At 49.8% G+C, this 24,701-nt stretch overlaps 1 protein-coding gene and 1 long non-coding RNA gene across 5 annotated transcripts in view; one reads left to right on the forward strand and one right to left on the reverse strand.

The window, feature by feature from the left end:
• The window catches only part of ADCY3 (adenylate cyclase 3), an 87,839-nt gene that overhangs the window by 15,125 nt on the left and 48,013 nt on the right, over window positions 1-24,701 (reverse strand). For all 4 annotated transcript variants that reach the window (XM_081592722.1, XM_081592719.1, XM_081592720.1 and 1 more), the window contains exons 4-8: window positions 6,509-6,639; window positions 6,007-6,118; window positions 5,688-5,815; window positions 4,380-4,538; window positions 3,430-3,607 (exon numbers count right to left, since the gene is read on the reverse strand). In XM_081592722.1, the coding sequence (XP_081448848.1) occupies window positions 3,430-3,607; window positions 4,380-4,538; window positions 5,688-5,815; window positions 6,007-6,118; window positions 6,509-6,639 (708 nt within the window). The remainder of the gene's footprint in view (window positions 1-3,429; window positions 3,608-4,379; window positions 4,539-5,687; window positions 5,816-6,006; window positions 6,119-6,508; window positions 6,640-24,701) is intronic.
• Window positions 1,028-19,806, forward strand: LOC145546286 (uncharacterized). The gene is made up of 10 exons (XR_014082718.1): window positions 1,028-1,155; window positions 1,638-2,281; window positions 2,406-2,975; window positions 3,520-3,617; window positions 4,303-4,545; window positions 4,831-4,938; window positions 12,633-12,742; window positions 13,500-13,598; window positions 18,895-18,949; window positions 19,674-19,806. It is a non-coding gene; the product is annotated as an uncharacterized LOC145546286 (long non-coding RNA).

Consider the following 24,701-nt stretch of genomic DNA (forward strand, 5'->3'; position numbering starts at 1 on the left):
AGGCCTCATAGCCTTAGAAATCTATTTGTTTCCTCCTCTAGAACATCCATTTTAGAATGCTGTAATTTTCTAGTGTCAATTTCTAGTATTAAAATTTTTCCAAGCAGAGAAAGATCCTATTGTTCCAACTCCTATTTCTAAGTAACTCAGGGACATAGAGCTTCACAGGGATCATTTTTGGGGGAGAGAGCCCTGTCAAACGCCTTCCAAACGTCTGAATAAATTCCATAAACCAATTTCCCCAGGGATTAGTACTTTTCCTTGACAGAATAAATGAGATCCTCTACACAGGAACACAGGCCACTCATTCATTTACTGAGTATTTATTGAGTAGCTACTGTGTGACAGGAGCTGTTGTAACTTCTGGGGACACAGACACAGACACAATGTCCTAACCAGGGAGCCCACCTTCTAGTGAGGACAGGCAGACAGCAGTGAAACAAAGAATGAATGATTACAGGAGGTCTGACAGCAGGGCCTGGAGAGGCAGGGGAGGCAAGGGACACAGGGGTTCCTGGGGAGGTGACTGTAAAGGGGAGGCTGGGGAGGGGTCACTGTGAGGATAACGTTTCCGTAAACACATGAAGGAGCACATTATGCAGCTCTCAGACAGGTTTTGGGGAGCAGGAAGCCTGGAGTGGGCATACACCCGGAGTGGGTGTGCAGCCAGAATGGGCGTGCACCCGGAGGGTCTGAGCAGCAGCCAGGAGGCCATGCTGCCCCAGCCCAGCAAGTTAGTGAACGGGGTTGGGCAGTGAGGACCTGCTGGATGGGGTGCCTGACCTCAGGGGACTTTGGCTCTTCCTCTGAGTGAGACGGGAACCAAAGGAAGATGCTGAACTGGGGGGTGGTGACATGATTCGCCCAACATCCCTGCAGGATCACTCTGGCAGCTGTGAGCAGATAGAGGGCAGTGGGGCAAGGGCAAGATCAGGGCGACAAGTTGGGGGACCACTGCGCTGACACAAGCATGAGACAACAATGGTGTGGACAGGACATGGCTGCCAGGGGTAAGAAGAGGGGGCCTAGAGGTACATCGTCCAAGAAGGGGCTCGTGGATTATAGACAGGGGGCAAGGATGTCTTCAAAGGTTTGGAGCTGAGCAGTTAAAAGAACAGAGTTGCCACTGATCAAGATTGGGAAGACCAAGGAAGAGTGAGTTCTAGGGTGGAGAAAGGCTTGGGAGCTCGGCTTTGGACCAGTGGGCTTCCCAGGTGGCACAGTGATGAAAAAAACCTGCCTGTCAATGCAGGAGACACAAGAGATGCAGGTTCAATCCCTGGGTTGGGAAGATCTCCTGGGGGAGGAAATGGCTACCCACTCCAATATTCTTGCCTAGAGAATCCCATGGACAGAGGAGCCTAGCAGGCTACAGTCCATGGGGTCGCAAAGAGTCGGACACGACTGAGCACGCATGCGCACACACACACAGATGGAGATTCACACGTGGCTGGGAGTTTAGCGCAGGGATGCCAGGGGGGCTGAGATCGCAATCTGGGAGCTGTTGGCAATGGCATTCAGGACAACTGAATGAGACTGGCAACAAGGTCCATAGAGACGAGAGATGTCTTTTCAACACTCGGGAAGGATTCGTTGTGATAACTCTTTTCACACTCTCCTCCTCACACTCTGTTCAGCCAAACCACGGGGAGAGGTCGCTGCAGATGGAATGGTGTCTGCTCCCGTGAGGCCCAGAGAAGCCTGTCATCTCTGTCCCTACTGCTCCCTGTCACCACTCACACATGGCTCATACGTCACCTCCTCTATCTTGTCCATGCTCGACTGCTTCCGACTCACTCCCTGCTGAGCAGGGTTTGGTGATCTGCTAGCTCGGCCTTCTCAGAGCACATCTGGAGCAGAAGAAGTTCTAAACAACTGTTGAGCTAATCACAAAGGCTTATGATAACTGTGCTAAGCTGTCAGCACAGTTAACACCCACCGGGGGCTGACAGTTGCTGCAGCAGACAACTAACGGATACGATCTACAGCAGCCCAGCATCTAAGTTCCCCGAGAGAGATGTGCCACAGTGCTGGGCACGAAGTGGATGCCCAACACAGATCTGACGAGCATCGTGTGACAGAGGGTTCATCTCATTAACAACAAAGTCTATAAATCAAAGGTGCAGAAAGTCCTCAAAGGTTAGATACGAATATGCCGTTCACAGAAGAGAAGCCCCAGGCTGACAACCATGTGGAAAGTGTCCGATCATACTAATAATAAGAAATGCGATTAAAACAGTGAGATACCCTGGCTTCATCTTCCAGATAAATGAAGAAAAAAGTGAGTCAAGAACCAGCAAGGGCCCAGGGAGGGTGGCAGGAGGTGGGGATGTGGGTTAAACTTACATTGTACAGAACCTTCCTTTAACCCAGCTTTTCCACTTTGAGACATTTATATTTTTCAGGTAGGGGCATCTAAGAAACAGCTGAAAGTCAACTTTACAAAACACTGAAAACCTGGATTGCCTCAAAATGTCAGCACAAGTTTTGATGGGAACAGCGTCCATGATTCCATGAGAAATGGGTCGGTTCGTATGTCTGGTTGGAGCATTTGGGAAGAAGTCTAGCTCCCGTCCATCGGATGCTGTCGCCTGTGCTTCTGTCCTGCGTGGTGGCATCCAGATCCTGGGGCCCAACAACTCAAACCCCACTCCTACTCACCCAGAGCCTCTGTGCCAGTGTTTCAAGCTACACATCCGTGAACTCAACTTTTCTCTAATTGGAAAACTGAATAATGATTCCTGCGAAACAGCTTCATAAAGATGCTGCTGCCAAGCCAAGACCCTACCCGTAACCCTCTTGGCGGTGTCAGGTGCCACAAACAACTCCTGACTCACATGCTGCACCATGCAAGGGTTGATTGAATAAGAAAACACAAGATTAGAGCAAACAGGAATGTGTGTGGCTGTCACGAAGATACATTTGACTGCTGCTCTGTGACTTCAAGGTGGTCCCTAGGACAAGCAAATTTGTGGGTAATTTTTTTTTAAGGAGTAACATTTTAAAATTTACTAAAAACTTTCTTTTGGCCAGAAACTGTAAATGTTCCATCACTTCACAAAGGTCACTGATTTCTCAAATGATTGTCAGTTAGCATCTTACAGAATTGCTTAGAAGATTTTTAGTTTGTTCTAGGGAATATATTGAAGTTCCACATGTAGCACTCATAAAATATGAAGACTCAGGAATTCTGTGACCGGGTCAAGTGTCATTTCCTGGGGCTCCACTTTCCACCCTGACATTTCCTAATTTTCTGCAGGACAGCTTTCTACTTTTTCTGAGTTCTTTAGAGCATTTCCTGTTGCTCAGACTTTACCCTTGGCACAAAATACCTTGTACTGCCCTTTGCTCTAACACTGCACCTCTCATGGTTCTGCCAACTCTTCTACAATCTCATCTCTAGGCCTGGGGGGCAGGTGGAGGACTCACCGAGCCATTGAGGCCGTTTTGGGCAGCTGTCTTCTTCACCTCTGGCTTGGAAGCGATGATGAGGTAGGTCTCGATGCCCTTCTCTTCCAGGTAATCACAGCGACTGCCCCCCTCGCCCGGCTCCACGTCGAACTCTCCTTTCAGGCAGTCCATGGTGCTCTGGGAGATGTGCACGCGCCTGGGTTCCGGTGAGAGGGGCCCTGAGCAAAGGCCAGGCAGCCCCCACCCCGGGGCAGCCCCCAGCCCAGCCACTGCCCCCAAGACACAGCAGTGACCAGCGAGTTCTGCCACTAGCTGGCTGTGTGGGCAGCCCCGCACCTCCCCCTCTCTGAGCCTCAGCGGTCAATCCGTGAGATGGTCTGTCCTCCCAGGCGGCTGAGGGTATCAGATGAGATAAGAAATTGAAGTCTGTTCTGAACACGAAGGTCATATGGTCTGATTAGTATCCACCCAGTGTGAGTCTCAGCTGTGCCACCAGCTGTCAGGGGGTAGTAACCTATGTCTAGGGAGCCACTTTAAGGGAGAGAATTGTGACTGTGTCCGAGGGAAGCCCCCGGACCCAGGCCAGGAAGGTTTGGCCACATCCCTGTCCATCCTGAGGACAGGGCCTGCCCCGCCGACCCTGACCAAGTCTGTAAAGAGCTCAGTAAGATGTGCAGTTGCTTCAGGGCCTGTCAGGAAACTCTCACAGCTAATAATGCCCTCCACTGAGACCTGCGCCCTGCAGGAACTACGGGGACCTCAGAGCCAGGCAGCCCCATGGCAAGTAAAGGGGGAGGAAGGACAGGCTCCTGCAGGGCCCAGGAAAAGGAGCTGCTCCTGGGTGGGGAGGCCTGGTTCTCCAAGATCCCTTGTCCTTTGTCTGGACCACAGCCCTGAGGGATGGCTGGGACGGTCCCCTCCCTCAGCCCCTATGCCCGTCCCCACCCTGGGAAGGAACACGCGCTCACCCAGGAATGCCGCCAGCCTCCATCTTGTTGGCCACGGTGACGTCGGTGGACCACACATCGTACTGCCAGCGTTTCTGGCCGAGGACGCCCCCCAGCACGGTGCCCGTGTGCACTCCCACTCGCATGTCCACCCCAGTCTTCGTCTTCTCCCGCACATACCTGCCAGGTACCCACACAAAGGAGGGCGGGTTGAGCCTGCGCCCAGCCAGGCGGCCAACCCCTCCGCAGCTGCTACGAGCTGCGCCCCCTGCTTTCTGCCCACGTCTGAGTCACTCCCTGCTGGGTAACAGCAGGCAGTGGCCTGAGCCCACATTCAACAACCTGTGTGTTGTTTGAGGGGAGACAGGGGGCCGGAAACAGCAGAGACCCTCTGCCCCTGAGGGACCTCCGACTGCTCTCATCCATTCACTCGTCCATGCAGCTGACATCACTGAGCGCCTACTATGTGCAGGCCCTGTGCTAGGTGTGTGTGCGTGGAGGGGCCCACTGCCCGCCTGAGGCCTCCAAGAGGAGACAGACGTGAATTTCAGGATTTTACCCAACCGTGATGGGAGTGGAGGTGAATGTCTAAATCCTGAACCATGGTCCCCAGGGAAAGGCAGTCCTGGCTTCTCTCCAGCCAGTCCTAGAGGAGGATGCTAACAGTGTGAAACCACCCCCTTGGACACACACCTAATTCCCAGACTCAGCAAGGTGCTTTTGGGGGGCTGATGCCACCCAGGTTCCCCCAGAGGCCTTGAGGGAATAGCCAGGAGCATCCCCCAGGGATCTCCAAGCTCAGGGTGCAGAAACTGCAGCAAGAAAGATCCTGGGGATGCAGAGCTCACTGCCCTCAAGGCTCCCGGCCTCAAGGCAGGAGCCGGAGCTCTGAGCTCAGAGGCCAGGGTTCCAAGCCCAGCTCTGCTGCCCAAATACCTTGTGACCTCAGCGGTCACTCCACTGCTGCACTCGGACTTCCTGGTTCAACAGACAGGCATGGGGATCTCTGAACTTATCTGTCCTGGGGGGGTCATGATGAGGAAACATAGGGAGATGAGATGGGGGACACTTGGGAGGAAAATAAAGAAAATGTGAGGTGCAGGCATTTCATGATGAGGGCACCTCCCAGCAGAAGAAACAGTGTGACCTGAAGCTGGAAAAGCCTCCATTGGAGGCTGCACCCACGTCACACCCTGACAGACCCTCCTTGGGGGCCTGGGTTGCACAGGGCCCACCAAAACAGGCCAGCTCAGAAGGTGTGCTTCCCCGAGGGGCCAGGACCCATACTCTGGGAGCCCCCTTGTCTCCCGCCAGCGGCACCCCACTTACGAGATGGCCTCCACCATGGCGAGCCCCATGAGGATGGAGCAGACGGCGTGGTCCTCCCGGTAGTCAGGCAGCCCACAGATGCAGTAGTAACAGTCGCCCAGGATCTTAATCCGCAGCTGGTGGTATTTCTGAAAGGGCGAGGTGTGGACTGGGGTCCTGAGGCCCCCCGCCTCGGCGAGGAGGGGTGAGAGGCAAAGACCGCTGGGGAAAGCTAGGTGGGAGGAAGTCGTGGGAGCCGGTGGGGGGGGGGCAGGCCCAGGCCACACGGGTGCCCCCCGCCCACCACCGTGGAAAGCCAGCTGAGGGGCAGGGTACTTACAGCTGCCAGCTTGTCGAAGCGGGCAAAGAGCTCATTGAGCAGCTTCACAAGCTCCTGGGCGCTGCAGGCTGAGGATAGCTGGGTGAAGCCCACGATATCAGCAAAGAGGATGCTGCAGGGGAAGAAGGCCCGGCGGTGAGGACGCGGATAGCAAGCCAGGCTCTGCGCTGCCCACCGCCAGCTCCCACTCCAGCCCCCAGGCAGCCAGGTCCTTGCTCAGGCCCCAAAGTGGTGAGACCCTGGCACGTCCAGGGCGCATTCAGGGCTCTGGCCTCTAGCTTAGCTTGTCTGTGGTGTGTGTACAAAGATGGACCTGGACCATACGGCCCGTCTCAGCCCCCAACGTCCGGCAGCAACACAGCTCCTGCAGGGGCTGAGGTTCATACTGTGGGGAGGGGGGCGTGTTTCTAGTCCCCAGGAAGACTCTCGAACCCCACAGTCCTCAGTCGGTCCCCCGAAGCCCCCATCCCATGCTCGGAAGCCAGGCCCATGGCCGGCGCACCTGACGTTCTCGTGGCGGTACATGTACATGGTATTGAACTGCTGCTGGTCCTTCTGGCTCTCGTCCTTCTTCATGTCCTTCAGCATCTCGTCGGCCACGTGCTTGGGCAGGATGGAGAGCATAAGATTCTCCTGTTGGGGGAGGAGAGGGTGAGTGGGGAGGGCAGGGCCGGTGTGGACACTCTGGGAAGAAATGCCCCAATCCTGGTGACAGACATGGGCCAGGAACCAGGTGACCTTCCATGGAGACCTGGCAGTGCAGACCCCACACTAGGAAGCAGCTGGAGGCCCAGGACAGGTCATTTCCTGCCCTGAACAGGCTGAGTGTTGAGACCTGAGCGTCTCCAGAGCACTGATGGGGCTCAGAAACCTGTGGAGAGACTGAGTGACTCCTTACCATGAAGCACTTGGAACGGTGTCTGCACACAGCAAGTATGCCATATACCTTAGTGCTCTTTTGTCACTTGATGTGAAGTGTCACTAAGGCACTGAGACAGAAAGTGTCTCAAAAAGACAAGGTCTACACTTGCCCTGGGCTTCCGAGCTGACCACAGGCTTACAGATGACAGGCTCCAGGGGGTTTTCAGGTAAGCAGGAGACGTTCTGTCCCTCGGCCAGGCCCTGTGAGCTCTGTCTGGTCCAGGCGTGATGATGAGGGGACACAAAGAAGGATCCTGCCTTCCATGCTAGTCTCAGCCTTTTGCTCCCCCTGACATATGCATGCGAGGTGTACAGTAATACAAGGAATCAGCAGGTGTGTGAGGGGCTGGGGAGGACATGCCAGGCTGGGAAGGATGGAGAGGGACCACAGGACACCAAGGATCAAGAAAGTCCAGCGTGGTGCTGCCCGTCTACTGCAAACTCTGCAGCCCCTGCTCACACAGTCAGGCCTCTCCCACACCCTCGGACTCTGCCCCAAACTCTGTCCACCAAAAAAAAAGACTCTCTGGGCTCCCTGGGAACATCAAGATACAATCTAGTACTGTGCGGTGGCCGCTCCTAGCACAGTCTGGGCTCTAGGACTGTCAACCAGGGCCGGACAAAGGCAGCAGCTGAAACACAAAGTATTGCAGCTCTGATGCCCCAAACCCGGGTGCCTCGAAGACAACAGAGCGATGAGGTCAGGGGCTCATCTCTGGGAAGTGCCACGGGGGGAACTGTCACTTTTTGCATCATATGCTTCTGTAGCTTTTTGCAAGAGAATAGATGAGTTCTGAAAGCAGATCATCATTCAACATCAAATTGTCAAATAATAAGAAAGTATCTGTGTTGTAAATTACGGCTACCGATCTTCATGTGCCGTGTGAGGCAACCTCATGGTCGACCAGAAACAGTTAAGCAGGCAGAGTCTACTTTAAGGTAGAGTCTGATAAGGGGCCTCCCAGGTGGCACTGGTAGTAAAGAACCTGCCTGCCAATGTAGGAGACGTAAGAGATGTGAGTTCGATCCCTGGGTCAGGAAGATGCCCTGGAGGAGAGCATGGCAACCCACTCCAGTATTCCTGCCTGGAGAATTCCATGGCAGAGTCTACCTTAAGTCACTCCCATAAAACAGGTCTTAAATAAGAAGTAGGAGTAGTGTACACAGAAGAAGGGACAATTTGTCAGGTGAGAAAAAATGCAGCAAAGGGACTTGACAGGAAAGAACATTCTAGAAGGTGGAGGGCAGGAGCAGGAAAGTGGCTGAGTGGGCAGTGAAGGAGGGGCTAGGCCCATGTCACAACCCCAGGACTTTCGTGCCAGCCAGGCTCTGCTCTCCTCCTCCTCCCACCACCTTCCACGTCTGATTTCACATCCCCGGATGGCTCCCACGGTGTTCTCCTCTGTGGCCCCAAGGCCTCCTCCACATGAGCCACTTGCTTTCACGGCCCTGACTCCCCTTGACTTCCCTAGTGGCCCCTCCCGGTAGACAAGCTGGACACCATCTGCTTTTCTCTGCATGCCTTCCTGCCCTCTGCTCTGGTGTCACTCTTTCTAGAGCACCCTTCCTCACCGACCTGCCACCTCCCCAGAGCCCCCAGCCCCTGGCCAGGTGTGTTCACCCTTCTCCTCACTTATACCCACTTTACCAGCATCTTCACTGATGCTGACCTTGTTTGCCCTTACATTTCAGAGATTCTAAGCCCATTCCTGGGTCCTGGCCTCTTTTAAGATTGTGTGATGTGAACGATGGATCTTTCTGAAAAATCCTCTCACACACACAGAAGGTTCTTGACAGTCACTCTCAGAGTCCAGGTAAAATCCAACACTTCCTCCACGTCCTTGGAGGAGGGAGAAGCTGGGATCCAAGTGCACTTGCCAGGTGGGTCTCACAGGGGGCGCAGGGGTGGACAGGACAGGGGCCACCCAGGGCAGCCTCAGGGGCCCAGAGCAGAGAGATATAGCTTGGTCTCCCCAGCAGAGAGGCAGAGCCCCACCCCACTCTTCCTAAGATAGCAGTTGCTATATGTTTTGAGAGTCATAAGAATGTTCCAAGCCTCTGACCCATTAATGGCTCCTCTGGGAATTTATCCAACAGAAATAATCCAAAAGAAATAAAAAGATTTATGTGCAAGAAGAACCTCACTGCAGCATCACTTACACTTGTGGAAAAAACTCTAAGCAGCCCAAATGTCCAGAAAATGGCTCATTAGATTGTGACACATCCTCTGGATGGAAGATTATGAAATCTTAAAAATGACCTTGATGAAAACAGTTACAAGGAAATAATGAGAAAGACAGCAAGACACAGAACTGTATTCTGTGAAGGTGATGCTGGATACACATGCATCTAAATAACAGCAGAAGGATATATGCCAGACAGAAATGGGCAATTCAGTGTGGGAGATCGAATTAGGAGAAAATTCCAGATGTTTTTCGAAACTGCTATATGGTGTCATCTAGAGAAGGAGGTGGCAACCCACTCCAGTATTTTTGCCTGGAGAATTCCACAGACAGAGGAGCCTGGCAGGCTACAAGTCCACGGGGTTGCCAAGAGTCAGACATGACTGAGCAACTAAACCCACCTCCATATGGTGTCATACTGCTGTGGCTTTTTTAAATTACATTTTAAACTGGAAATAAACACACAACTTCCTGTTGCCTCCAGCTGTGACCTGACCCCAGCTTGTCTATAACTACCACGGTTTTCTTTGAAAAGGACAATCCCTGCAAGGCCACTGAGCTAGCTCCAGACTCTTGTGTCTGCTCGGGTCTAACCTGAGAAAGAAGACCGATGGCCAGGTACGAAACAAGCAGGAGACCACAGCCCCGCAGCGAAGGGAGGAGGCAGTAGCCCTCTCTTAGGAGCCATGCACTCTGGGCTGCCTTCTTTCTGCAGTTCTCAGAAGATAGCAACTTGCCTGGCAAATGGAAGCTATTGACCAATATCACAACTGTCCCTCTTCTTCCCTAAAACCTTCCTACCTACCCTGTATTTTCACAAATGTGTAAAGTGCCTCCATTCTGCAGGTGCCCGAATCAAGGTGTGGCGGGGTAGTGGTTTGTTCCAGTTCCTCAGGCCTCATGGAAGACCCAGAACTCGAACCCAGGGCTCTTTGACTGATGGAATCAGGGGATTCTTCTTCTTACATAAAGGATGTGCTTTTCTCACACTAACTCTCTCACCTGCATCAGACGTTGTTCTGCCATGAATGTGAAGTGCCCAAATCTTATCTAGTAAGGAGCTCACCTGGGAACGAGTCCACCAGAACATTCTGTGGGCCCCAGTCCCCATGGTGCTCTGTGGGAGGGTGGGTCCTCTGTGGGCGCCTCAGCATGGTGGCCTGGGGCACACCAGACCACAGCTGGGACTCCTCCTGATGGCCAGCAGAGGAGGAGGAGGGTGCTGCTGAGGTGGGTGCAGGAGAGGCCTGGGCTCAGTCCTGGGCAGGTCTCACCCCCCTCTTCCCCATGGGCTGAGGGGAGGAGGAGAAAGGGGCCAATGCTATGAACTCTGCCTCAGCGACTGACAGTTGGCTCTGAATGTAACCAACAGTGAGGGTCCTGGGATACTGGGTTACCCCACAGCTGTGAGAGATATCAGCTACAGCAGCTCCAGAGGGGCTCACTTAGAAGGGGTGCCAGCAGGACTCCCGTACAGTGAAGGTGCAGTGAGTTGCCACTGGACTGACCACAAAGGGCCCAAGGTGCCTGGTTACTGCTGGAAGTAACTCGACACTGCCAGGAAGAACAGCAACCTCTGGCGAGTCCTTGGGTGTCTAGGCTTTAGATGGTCCCCTGGTTCAGCTAAGCCCACCTCATGAGACCCGAGGCTTCATGACCCCGAGTCTGGCCTGCAGACAGGGAGCCTGAGACTCACCCAGCAAGGCCCAGGATCCTCAGCTGACTGGGGGCCACACTGAAATTTGTAAGCACCACTTTAGAAGCATTTGAGAAGGATCTGCAGGAAAGGAAACTGAGGGGAAAGGCACAGGCATGATTATGTAGTGAGGAGGGGCTCACTGGTGCACCGAGAAAAAGATCCTGCTGCTGAGGTCACTGCTAGAGACCCTGGCCTCCAAGGCCATGCTCAAGCAGCAGGCAAAACCTTCAACCGAGACTTGAGGATTAGAAAGAAGAACACTTAAAACCCAGAGGACAAGGCAGCATTCCTTGAGATTCAAGTCAAGGTGGAAATGACAACAGACCTCCAGAAACTTGGACTCATACAGTCAAAGATGCAGAGGTCCAGCCCTCACCCAGGCTCCTCTAAGAAAGACAAAATCCACTGATGATCAGAGTCCCAAAGAACTGGGAGTAGAAGAGGAAGATGTGATCAGAGCGTATCAGGAACAAAGAGAAGGTGCAGGAGGAGGGCGTTCAACAATTTGAATGATCTTTTCATTTTAAGTTTTATTCTCCATTAACCCTTTTTAATTTTTTAAATTAGTTTTTTGTAGCATTTTCAAAACTGAATTGAAATTATCACCTCCACATCTTTAAAACTTCTGGCATTTTGAATTCTAACACTCAGCATTCATTATCAGGTGAATTTCTGTGGCCCACTCCTGACCTCTTCCTATCATATCTCCTTTTATAAAAAATGACGTTGTGTGCAGAGGCCACTTTTCTCAGGACTGTGCCTTTCCAGGCTGGTGCCCGAAGTTCTGGCAAGAGCCTGCTGGACATTTGCCAGAAACTGGACTGTGGGAAAAGGACATTTCCTTACCTTGAAGCTACTTTTAAAATCTGATGGTCTAGACCAAAAGAAGGAATCGAAGTTGGAGGTTGAAGACAGATGTGGAGATAATAATGACTAACTACACAGCAGGCTTTGCTAAAGAGACAAATCATTTTAAAGGTTTAAAAATCTTATTGGAAGGAAAAAGAGTAGCTGAAGTGGGTAGAGCAAAAAAAACAAAAAAGTCACTGAGTTGGGTTCAAGCTTCTAAGGCCCCTGTGACCCACGGCATACACTGCCCCTTTGGCCTTGATTGCTCATCTGTAAAATAGGTTCTCTCTTTCTCTATTCAAAGTAGAAATCCTTCCAGAAAGAAAACTTCAGAAGGCACATAGGATGTATTTATAGAATATCTGGATGGGACATCACAGGGCAATTAGTTAATATGAATTTTACTCCATAGTGGTCTGGTAAAATGTACAGGATGAAGTTCAAAGTGGGTAAATGTAGTAACCAACTACAAGAGACTAGAACTGGGGAGGCACAGTGTATCAACCCTGCGGGAAAGTCTACCCATTTGAGATGCTATTAGATCTTAAATGAATCCACAGCATAATATAGTGCCTACACAAGTCCCTTGGCCCTTAAGAGATGTTAAGGTCCTGAAAGAGGAGGTGGTGGAGCTGCTGGGTCCTCCCCCGAACAAAGAAACAGATCACCTGGGCCGTGGTCAGCAAATGACCGTGAGGTGAGGGGGCTGGATTTGGGGCACCTGAGGGTGGGTGGGGGGTGAGGATGGGGGACTGGGAATCAGCCCAGGAAAGGGAGGGTCCTGCAACCTCACAGAGAATTCAAGTCCAAGGAAAGCTGTTGTGTAGAAAAGGGATGCGCTTGCTCTGAAGGCCCCACAAGGGAAGACTGCAGGGAACAGACTGTTGCTTCCAGCAGAGGCAGAATGTCCAAAAGTCAAAGGAGTTCAAACAAAGAATGTGCTGCCCTGAGAGGTGGTGATCTCTCATCCTCAGATGCCATGTGAGAAGGCGGCAGGAGGGGGCAACCACCAATGGAGGACTGGCCAGCAGACGGGGATTAAGGGACCCAGAAGCTGTGACGTGGTTCCACATGGAGAAAGAAGGTGGGTGAATAGCCTCCTGTAGCCCCTGTCCAGCCCTCAAGCTTTGATGCTCATCCTGAAAATACACAGCAACGAAAGGCAAGGCCCTGACCCTCTGGGAAAAGAACCAAACGAGGTCCAGAAAGAGAGAGAAAAGTCTCTGGTAGGCCTTATGAGTAGAGCAGAAGACTGACCTTCTGAGTAGAGGAGAAGGACCCAGGCCCACTCCAGGGGCGGGGGCTGGGCGAGCAGACCAGGGTGGGGTAGGGGTCCTGGCCCCTGGGAGGAGAGACCACTGTGAGCCCGGGCAGGATGATCAGCCTCCTGAGCTGTGGTCTCATCTGTAAATGGTGACGTGCTGAGCTGCTCAGATGAGCCCCGGACAGAGCATTGTGAGCACGGCCTCGGCCAGGCTCGGGGAAGGGACAGGCCAAGCCCCCTTCTCCTTAGTGAGGACTCACGCCAGGTCTCACCTTCCTGCCACCCTGGGATTGAAACAGAGGAGGGGCCAGCACTGTTCCCAGGGGCCCCGAGTGGTTACAGCAGATACTCTGATGAGGCAGATTCATGAGTTAATTACAGCAGCGTGGCCACCAGGGACTGGGATAAATGAGCTTGGCTGATGAGAAGCTAAGTTTCTACAACATCCTCGTGAAAGGGACAGCGGGAGGGAGACAGATTAACTGTAGAGAGACCAACATTGCTCAGGTGGTTGGCGCATGTGTGTGTGTCTGTACAGTGTCTGTATGAAGTAAGCATGTTAATTCTGCTTATCTAGTTCAGGGGAGCCGGCCGAGGGGAGCTACCGTGCGTCTGAGCTAAGGGGCGATGGCTGTGCTTTATTGGAGCAGCCGTGAAGAGAAACCCCGCGTGCAAGGTAAGAGAAACCCAGGTAAGACGGTGGGCACTGAGAGAGGGGATCAGGGGGCAGACAGGCTGAAACTACAGTCACAGAAAACTAACCAATCTGATCACATGGACCACATCCTTGTCTAACTCAATGAAAATAAGCCATGCCGTGTGGGGCCACCCAAGACGGACAGGTCATGGTGGAGAGGTCTGACAGAATGTGGTCCACTGGAGAAGGGAATGGCAAACCACTTCAGTATTCTTGCCTTGAGAACCCTATGAACAGTATGAAAAGGCAAAAAGATAGGACACTGAAAGATGAACTCCCCAGGTCAGTAGGTGCCCAATATGCTACTAGAGATCAGTGGAGAAATAACTCCAGAAAGAATGAAGGGAAGGAGCCAAAGCAAAAACGACACCCAGTTGTGAATGGGACTGGTGATAGAAGCAAGATTCAATGCTGTAAAGAGCAATACTGCATAGGAACCTGGAATGTTAGGTCCATGAATCAGGGCAAATTGGAAGTGGTCAAACAGGAGATGACAAGAGTGAACATCACCATTCTAGGAATCAGTGAACTAAGATGGACTGGAATGGGTGAATTTAACTCAGATGACCATTATATCTACTACTGTAGGCAGGAATCCCTTAGAAGAAATGGAGTAGCCATCATAGTCAACAAAAGAGTCTGAAACGCAGTACTTGCATGCAATCTCAAAAATGATAGAATGATCTCTGTTCGTTTCCAAGGCAAACCATTCAATATCACGGTAATCCAAGTCTATGCCCCGACCAGTAATGCTGAAGAAGCTGAACTTGAACAGTTCTATGAAGACCTACAAGACCTTCTAGAACTAATACCCAAAAAAAGATGTCCTTTTCATTACAGGGGAGTGGAATGCAAAAGTAGGAAGTCAAGAAACACCTGGAGTAACAGGCAATTTGGCCTTGGAGTAGAGAATGAAGCAGGACAAAGGCTAATAGACTTCTGCCAAGAGAATGCACTGGTCATAGCAAACACCCTCTTCCAACAACACAAGAGAAGACTCTACACATGGACATCACCAGATGGTTGACACCGAAATCAGATTGATTATATTCTTTGCAGCCAAAGATGGAGAAGCTCTATACAGTCAGCAAAAACAAGACCAGGAGCTGACTGTGGATCAGATCATGAACTCCTTATTGCCAAATTCAGACTGAAATTGAAGGAAGTAGAGAAAACCACTAGACAATTCAGGTATGACCTAAGTCAAATCCCTTATGACTATACAGTAGAAGTGAGAAATAGATTTAAACGACTAGATCTGATAGACAGAATGCCTGATGAACTATGAATGGAGGTTCGTGACATTGCACAGGAGACAGGAATCAAGATCATCCCCAAGAAAAAGAAATGCAAAAAAGCAAAATGGCTGTCTGAGGAGGCCTTACAAATAGCTGTGAAAAGACGGGAAGTGAAAAGCAAAGGAATAAGGAAAGATATACCCATTTGAATGCAGAGTTCCTAAGAATAGCAAGGAGAGATAAGAAAGCCTTCCTCAGCGATCAATGCAACGAAATAGAGGAAAACAATAGAACGGAAAAGACTAGAGATCTTTTCAAGCAAATTAGAGATACCAAGGGAACATTTCATGCAAAGATGGGCTCAATAAAGGACAGAAATGGTAGGGACCTAACAGAAGCAGAAGAGATTAAGAAGAGGTGGCAAGAATACACAGAAGAATTGTACAAAAAAGTTCTTCACGATCCAATCACGATGGTGTGATCACTCACCTAGAGCCAGCCATCCTGGAATGTGAAGTCAAGTGGGCCTTAGGAAGCATCACTATGAACAAAGCTAGTGGAGGTGATGGAATTCCAGTTGAGCTATTTCAAATCCTAAAAGATGATGCTGTGAAAGTGCTGCATTCAATATACCAGCAAATTTGCAAAACTCAGCAGTGGCCACAGGACTGGAAAAGGTCAGTTTTCACTTCAATCCCAAAGAAAGGCAATGCCAAAGAATGCTCAAACTACCACACAATTGCACTCATCTCACATGCTAGTAAAGTAACACTTAAAATTCTCCAAGCCAGGCTTCAGCAATATGTGAACCGTGAACTTCCAGATGTTCAAGCTGGTTTTCGAAAAGGCAGAGGAACCAGAGATCAAATTGCCCACCTTCGATGGATCATCAAAAAAGCAAGAGAGTACCAGAAAAACATCTATTTCTGCTTTATTGACTATGCCAAAGCCTCTGACTGTGTGGATCACAATAAACTGTGGAAAATTCTGAAAGAGATGGGAATATCAGACTTGACCTGCCTCTTGAGAAACCTGTATGCAGGTCAGGAAGCAACAGTTAGAACTGGACGTGGAACAACAGACTGGTTCCAAATAGGAAAAGGAGTATGTCAAGGCTGTATATTATCACCCTGCTTATTTAACTTATATGCAGTGTACATCACGAGAAACGCTGGGCTGGAGGAAGCACAAGCTGGAATCAAGATTGCCGGGAGAAATATCAATAACCTCAGACATGCAGATGACACCACCCTTATGGCAGAAAGTGAAGAAGAATTAAGGAGCCTCTTGATGAAAGTGAAAGAGGGGAATGAAAAAGTTGGCTTAAAGCTCAACATTCAGAAAACTAAGATCATGGCATCCGGTCCCATCACTTCATGGCAGATAGATGGGCAAACAGTGGAAACAGTGGCTGAGTTTATTTTTCTGGGCTCCAAAATCACTGCCGATGGTGACTGCAGCCATGAAATTAAGACACTTACTCCTTGGAAGGAAAGTTATGACCAACCTAGACAGCATATTAAAAAGCAGAGCCATTACTTTGCCAACAAAGGTCCATCTAGTCAAGGCTGTGGTTTTTCCAGTGGTCATGTATGGATGTGAGAGTTGGACTATAAAGAAAGCTGAGTGCCAAAGAATTGATGCTTTTGAACTGTGGTGTTGAAGACTCTTGAGAGTCCCTTGGACTGCAAGGAGATCCAACCAGTCCATCCTAAAGGAAATCAGTCCTGGGTGTTCATTGGAAGGACTGATGTTGAAGCTGAAACTCCAATACTTTGGCCACCTGATGCAAAGAACCGACTCATTGGAAAACACCCTGATGCTGGGAAAGATTGAGGGCAGGAGGAGAAGGGGACGACAGAGGATGAGATGGCTGGATGGCATTGCCGACTCGATGGACATGGGTTTGTGTGGACTTAGGGAGTTGGTGATGGACAGGTAGGCCTGGCGTGCTGTGGTTCATGGGGTCACAAAGAGTCAGACACGACTGAGTGACAGAACTGAACTGAAGTTAAAGGATGTGTGTGTTCTTATGTGTACACACACACACACGCCACTACAGTGGGCTGGGACAAGACCCACAGCTGTCTGCAAACATGTCTGTTCTGGTCCTCATTAATCCACATTGTTGGAGTTTCCAGGCCACTTAGAAGCCAAAAGGTCACTGGCCCCCAGCGGGTGCCCATCTTGGTCTGACTACCTGAGCAGAGGAGGCAGAAGGAGAAGGAAATGCCGAGTAGGAACCTGGCCTGTTAGCCCGGGGAGGTCAGGGCCCAAATAGCGCCTGACCCGACGAGAGGACATGGGACCACATCATGTAATCTGGACAGTCTGCCATTTGAGTGTGAACAGACAGCCACCATTTAGACCCAGGGGGCCCATACGTGCTGCCTCATCCCAAAGACAAGGTCATGACCGAGGTCACTCAAAGAACAGTCACTGGTCACCTAGGCACACCCCTGAGCTACATGCTGTGAAGGTCAATGGTGAACAGTATTCCCAGGAACTCAGGGGAGCAATGCCGTCAAGTCGCATGCTGACTGGCTGGTCTCACAGGGCAGGAGTGCTTTGCTGTCTTCAGGCAAAAGCTGGGAGAGTTCAGAGGATGGAGAGGCTGCATAACTCAAAACCCAGCGTATCTTAAACAAGACCTTTCAGGGCAAGACAGGCTCCAAGCCAGCAGCCCAGGATCTCCCAGAAAGACGGAATCCATACCCAACCTCAGAGTTGAGAGAATAGCCCAGAAACCAGACAGACAGAGGGTCGGCCCCCACCCTTACCTACAGGGGAGAGGGGGTGCGGAGCACGTGGGGCTGACAGTCACCTGCCTGGGTGCCTGTGCAGTCCCCAGAGACAGGCTACTGCAGGCCAAGGTGACCAGTATCTCAGGAGACAGCCCTTTGGGCCCAAAGATAGCCACCCGTGTGGTATCTGGAGCCCTCACCAAGAGAGCCTAGCACAAAGCAAGTGCTCCTAAGAGGTTTGGTGAGTTAATGAGCTGTCAACCAGGAGCCACGGCTCAAGAGGTAAGGCATCACCCTCCAGAACAGCACTTTCTGCAGTCATGGAAATGTTTGGTAATCTCTGCTGTCCAACGCGTAGCCACGAGCCAGCCACACGGAGCTCCCGAGCACATGAAATGTGGCTACTGCAATGGAGGAAGTGATTTTGAATTTAAAAATTTTAAATAATTTTAATTTAAACAGTCCCAATAACTGTACACCTCTAGAATGCTACGGCAGCAATTAAGTCCAGCTCACATGCCAACTCTGAGGGACAGAGAGCAGCTGCCCAGAGCACTGTGTTGAGAAGGATGCTGAGGTCACATCTGTGATCAGTGGAGAAGAGTACTAAGATCCCTGCTGTGGAAGCACAGACCATCTGCTTTCGTCTTCGACCCAGAGCAAACTCACCACCTCCAGGCTAAAATCCTTAGAGTCATCTCTGACTGAGCCATTACCCTCCCATATCCCAGTCTACCCACCAGTACCCTGCCTTCAAAACATATCCAGAATCTTCTGTTCTCCTCATCACTCCATCCTGGTCTGGGCCATTATCCTCTCTCACCAAAATTACTGCAAAGTTTCTAACTGGTCTCCCTGCTTCCACTGCTGTGTCCTCTCCACCAGAAGCCAGACTGATCCATTTAAATCCTCCAAAGCAGGGTTCTCCTTAAGGGAAAAGCCAAGGTCTAACAGGCCCCATCACCTCTCTGCCTCACCTCCCACCTCTCATCCCCTCACCCCTGCTCCATCTGAACTGACTGCCTTGACGTTCTGTGAACATACCTCAGGGCCTTTGCACTTACTGCTCATTTCTCTGATTACTGCATGGCTCGCACCCTCACTGCTTTCAGGTCTCTGCTCAAATCTCATCTTATTAGAAAGCCTTCTCTGGCCCATGACATTAAACAGTAATCTAGACTCTGTTCTGTTCACAGCTGTATCTCCAGTGTCTAGAAGCATGGTGCAAATATTTGTGGGATGAATCCTATCTTTGAGACAGGCTGACAATCGTATCCTGTTCCCATTTCACAGACAAAGAAACAGGGGCTCAAAGGGCAGAAGTAATTGGCTCAAGGTCATGCAGCAGGTAAGTGTCCTGGCTCGGATGTGAATGTAAGTCTCACTCTGCACCCCATGCTGTCAGACCTTTCCATTTCCCGAGGCAGTCAGAAATAACAAGGTTTTATATAGAGTGTCTACATTTTTAAGAACTGGAAAGTTGTGAAGCTCTGGGCAGGTCAAAGAAAACAGAAACTGACAGGGTAGATGTAGTCTGGGACCACTCACCTGACCCTCCTAGTTAGTAACTCTCCCAAATAGATAGCCTCACCAGGATGCAGAGGGGGAGGGCCTATTCCCCAGAAGGGTTTTGCTGTGATGATTGAATAATTCAGTAGAAACTCAGCCTATGACTTGGCACAAGAAATTGTTCAAAAAAAAACACAAAGCACAACTACCCCTATTACTAAACAAAACTTCATCCTTCGAGCCAGATAAAGGTGAGGATGCACCACAACCCTGACCACGCTGGACACAGACTGTGGATTCTATGACTGTGTGCAGAGGAAAACACTGCTGGGCTATGTGGCCAGGGCTCACAACCTTCCAGAGCCTGGCAGGGACCCAGCTCAGCAGCCACACAGCCCAGACAGGGGGCTGCCCGCCAGCACCACGGGCAGTGCCACCAGTGCCCAGTCCCCTGTCCGCCCACTGGCAGAGGCCCTCCACAGCCTAAGAACAACCTTTTCTCTGAGGGTTCCTCACTTGCATCACCTAACATGCATTTATTTTGCCAAATCCTGGAATGTTAGAATGAAGACCATGCTGTGAAATCCAAGAGGTGAGAGCTGGAATGGAGAGAGGCACTAACTCTTACTTCATGCCACGGGAAATTCACCTTCTGGCTTTTCTCAAACCAAGAAGCCTTCAAGGCTAAACTAAAAACACACTTGCGAGTGGTTCTGTGAAGCAGTTAAGGCAGCAGGGATCTCTGGAGGCTGATGTCAGGGGGTTTCCTCTGTGGTTCCGAACCGTCAAATAGGTGATGGGTTTGCCCCACCTACATCAGCTGCTTATATAACAGGACATCATCATGTAAAGAGGGAGCGGCAGAGCTGCAGCAGACAGCAGGGTGCATCCTCCTCCTCATCCTCATCCCCCACTGGCTCCCAGGAGGCAGGTCCCCAGTCCTAACCTCACTGTTGCCAGGACAGCAGCGGGCACTTTGAGGGCTGACACTGGAAGCCGACCCCTAGGCTGGGAGGCAGCGAGCTTCTCACCTCTCTGTCACTCTCACTCCCCTTTCCCCACCAACCGAGGCTGAGATCACCCTGGGCCTTATTCTCACAGCTAAAGGTCTTGAAGGGAACAGGGAGGCCGGCTTGGGCAGAGACATTCAGAAAAAGACAGGAGATGGAGCTTTTGAAATGGTATAATTCTGAGTCCTAAGCCCCTCTTACCTGAGAAGTCTGACTCTCATGGTAAATGGGTAAGGCTCCCCTTGGAGACCTGCTCAAAGACAGAAGGTCGCCCACCCCAGCAAAGACTCCTGCACAAGGAAGAAAGGCCTTCCCTGGTCACAGGTGACCTGGGCTTCGGGCTGAAGTAGGAGGAGAGGCAGAAAGAAGCAACTGTTGTCTGCACATCCCACCAGGAGCTGAGTGGGACCCCCCCCCCCAAGTGCCCACCCACACTGAATTCCCCAGGACACCACGGAGGAAGGAGATTTGGCCCTGGCCCCCACTGGGGACGGGTGATGATGACTGCTTTTCTGACCCTGGGCTCCCCTGCAGCTTCCTCCTCTGGGAGCGTGGGGACCAAGGGCAGTTCTCCTCCCCCAGTGAGGACCTGGTTGGCTTCCTAACTGAACGTGATCTGAAGGAAAGTGCAGGCCGGCCTAGCCGTGTTCCCATCCTCCCTCCACCCTCCCCCACAGGCTCCTCCAACCACTCCCCATCCCTGGGAAGTGATTCTGAGGATATGATTCCAAAAGGTTCATAATTCTGCAGTCCATACTTGGTGACAGGTGTGCTGGGTGGATTTCCTGGATGCCTGCAGTTGCCAGGTGGCAGCTGGGCACTTAGCAACACTCAAGGTCCCCAACTAAACCCTGGAGCTATGGTCACATGAGAATAAAGAAAAACAACTCCACCCTGTGGTCCCACTGGATGGCCTAAAGTGTCAGATAAGTGCTCAGCAATGCAACAAGAGGCCCTTGCCTGCCAGGGCCATGCTCGCTCTTAGAGCCTCAAACCCATGAGGCCCCACTCTCCCGGCAGAGGAGGAGACAAGCCGAGTCACTGGAATCCGAGACCCCATCCCATCTTCTCATCACCCAGGGGCTCCCTTGTCTCAACACAGCCTTTTTCACCTCAACAAAAAGGAAAAAGAAAAAAATCCCAGTAAACTTGAAAGCCTGTTCTAGCCGAGGGCCCAATTTAAAAATTCTATTTTTTAAATTATTTTTTAAAAGAAACCCCTGGATTATGGGAAGTTTTTCTCTACTTCTCTGTATCTTCAAAATGTATCCAACAACAATAATATTAGTGGTAGACAGTTCAGGGTCTACTATTTCTGTTCAGTTCAGTTGCTCAGTCGTGTCGACTCTTTGTGACCCCATGGACTGCAGCACGCCTGTCCATCACCAACCCCTGGAGCTTGCTCAAACTCATGTCCATTGTGTAGGTGATGCCATCCAACCATCTCATCCTCTGTCATCCCCTTCTTCTCTTGTCTTCAATCTTTCCCAGCATCAGGGTCTTTTCCAATGAGCCATTTCTTCGCATCAGGTGGCCAAAGTATTGGAGCTTCAGCTTCAGCATCAGTCCTTCCAATGAATATTCAGGACTGATTTCCCTTAGGATGGACTGGCTGGATCTCCTTGCAGTCCAAGGGACTCTAAAGAGTCTTCTCCAACACCACAGTTCAAAAGCATCAATTCTTTGGCGCTTAGCTTTCTTTATAGTCCAACTCTCACATCCATTCATGACTACTGGAAAAACCATAGCTTTGACTAGATGGACCTTTGTTGGCAAAGTAATGTCTCTGCTTTTTAATATGCTGTCTAGGTTGGTCATAGCTTTTCTTCCAAGGAGCAAGCGTCTTTTAATTTCATGGCTTAGCACTGTGCTAAATAAACCCTTTACATTTAGCTTCCATAATAAGCATATGAGAGAGCAAAAAACTTGAATATCTGGTTCTAAACTGCTACATCTGAGAATAAGCTGTGACTTTTATAAGGGTTAACACTTGCAAAACACAGAAGGAGGGAAAAAGACTTGAAGGAATATGCCTCTATCAGTATTTTTTCTTTGTACTTGTCTGTTTTGATCAAATATTGTACAATGTATACTGAAAAAAGAAACTCTTCCAACCTGTGTTCACCTGGCTGTGACTTGACTCAAATAAGGAAACAGTGGGCAACAGCTCACAGGATGCTATCACTGCCTTGGGGCCTATTCCCTGCAGCTGGGGTTTCCAACAGACATCTGTGGGGGGAGCTGCAAGAGTTCCAAAACAAAGAAGTCTTTTCTAGATCAACAAGGAAACCTTAAGTGCCTAAGTCCATTCTCATGCATTGCTGAGAGGAGCGTAAATTGTTTGAACCTCTGTGAGACAATTTGGTAATATTTATCAACATTAAATATGTCAGTATGTCAGCAAATTTGGAAAACTCGGCAGTGGCCACAGGACTGGAAAAGGTCAGTTTTCATTCCAATCCCAAAGAAGGGCAATGCCAAAGAATGTTCAAACTACTGCACAACTGCACTCATTTCACATGCTAACAAGATAATGCTCAAAATCCTTCATACCAGGCTTCAGCAGTACAAGAACTTCCAGGTGTACAAGCTGGATTTAAAAAAGGCAGAGGAACCAGAGATCAAATTGCCAACATCCCTTGAAAGATACAGAGAAAGCAAGGGAATGCCAGAAAAATATCTACTTCTGCCTCACTGACTACATTAAAGACTTTGACTGTGTGGATCACAACAAACTGTGAAAAATTCTTCAAGAGATGGGAATACCAGACCACCTTATCTATCTCCTAAGAAACCTGTATGTGGGTCAAGAAGCAACAGTTAGAACTGGACATGGAACAATGGACTGGTTCAAAATTGGGAAAGGAGTACATCAAGGCTGTATATTGTCACCCTGCTTATTTTATTTATATACAGAGTACATCAATGTGAAATGCTAGGCTGGATGAATCACAAGCTGGAATCAAGATGGCTGGGAGAAATATCAACAACCTCAGATATGCAGATGATACCACTCTAATGGCAGAAAGTGAAAAGGAAGTAAAGAGCCTCTTGATGAAAGTGAAAGGAGAGTGAAAAAGCTTATTTAAAACTCAACATTCAAAAAACTAACATCCTCACATCCTGTCCTATCACTTAATGGCAAATAGAAAGGTGAAAAGTGGAAACAGTGATAGATTTTATTTTCTTCGGCTCCAAAATCACCGTGGACGGTGACTGTAGCCATGAAATTAAAAGATGCTTACTCCTTGGAAGAAAAGCTATGAAAAACCTAGACAGTGTATTAAAAAGCAGAGATATCACTTTGCCAACAGAGGTCCATCTAGTCAAAGGTATGTTTTTCCAGTAGTCATGTACAGATGTGAGAGTTGGATCATAAAGAAGGCTGAGCACCCAAGAATTGATGCTTTCAAATTGTGGTACTGGAGAAGACTCTTGAGAGTCCCTTGGACTGCAAGGAGATCAAACCAGTCAATCCTAAAGAAAATCCTGAATATTCACTGGAAGGACTGAGGCTGAAGCTCCAATCCTTTGGCTACCTGATGCAAAGAACCAACTCATTGGAAAAGATGCTGGTGCTGGGAAACACTGAGGGCAGGAGAAGGCGGTGACAGGATGAGATGCTTGGATAGCATCACTGACTCAATGGACATAAGTTTGAGCAAGCTCTGGGAGATAACGAAGGGAACAGGGAAGCCTGGTGTACTGCAGTCCATAGGGTTGCAAAGAGTTGGACAGGACTTCGTGAATGAACAACAACAACAATGACAAGTCAACATTAAAAATGTACGTGCCTGGTTCCTCAAAAAGTTAAATACAGAACTACCATATAACCCAGCGATTCCACTTGTGTTTATACCCCAAAGGCTTGGAAAGCTGGGCGTCAAAGAGATACTTACACAATAACAGTGCATGCAGACGTCATTCACTAGAGCTGAAAGGTGGATCTCATCAACAGATGAATGGATAAACAAAATGTGTTACATATATACACTGGAATATTATTAAACCTTAAAAAGGAATGAAATTCTGATACATGCTACAACACGGATGAACCCTGAAGACATTATTCTAAGTGAAATAAACTAGTTACCAAAGGAAAAATATTGTAGGATTCTACTTATATGAGGGGGTTTCACAGTGGCTCAGTGGTAAAGAAACCATCTGCAGCGCAGAAGATGTGGGTTCAATCCCTGGGTTGGGAAGATCCCCTGGAGAAGGAAATGGCAACTCATTCCAGTATTCTTGCCTGGGAAATCCCACGGACAGAGGAGCCTGGTGGGTTGCAGTCCGCGGTGTCACAAAAGAGTCAGACATGACTTAGTGACTAAATAACAACAATAATGTATATGAGGTACCTAGAACAGTCAAATTCATAAAGACAGAAAGTAGAATAGTGATTTCCAGGGGCCAGGGAAGGGGAGGATGAAAATTTAATATTTAATGGGTATAGAATTTCTGTGTGGAATAATGAAAAAGCTCTAGAGACGAAGAGTAGTGACGGCTGTACAACACTGGGAATATACTTAATGTCACTGAACTATAAACTTCAAAATGTTTAAGATGGTAAATTCTACCTTA

This window comes from Giraffa tippelskirchi, chromosome 4 (genome assembly GCF_054371585.1).
Source record: "Giraffa tippelskirchi isolate mGirTip1 chromosome 4, T2T-mGirTip1v1.2.pri, whole genome shotgun sequence".
Taxonomy (NCBI): domain Eukaryota; kingdom Metazoa; phylum Chordata; class Mammalia; order Artiodactyla; family Giraffidae; genus Giraffa; species Giraffa tippelskirchi.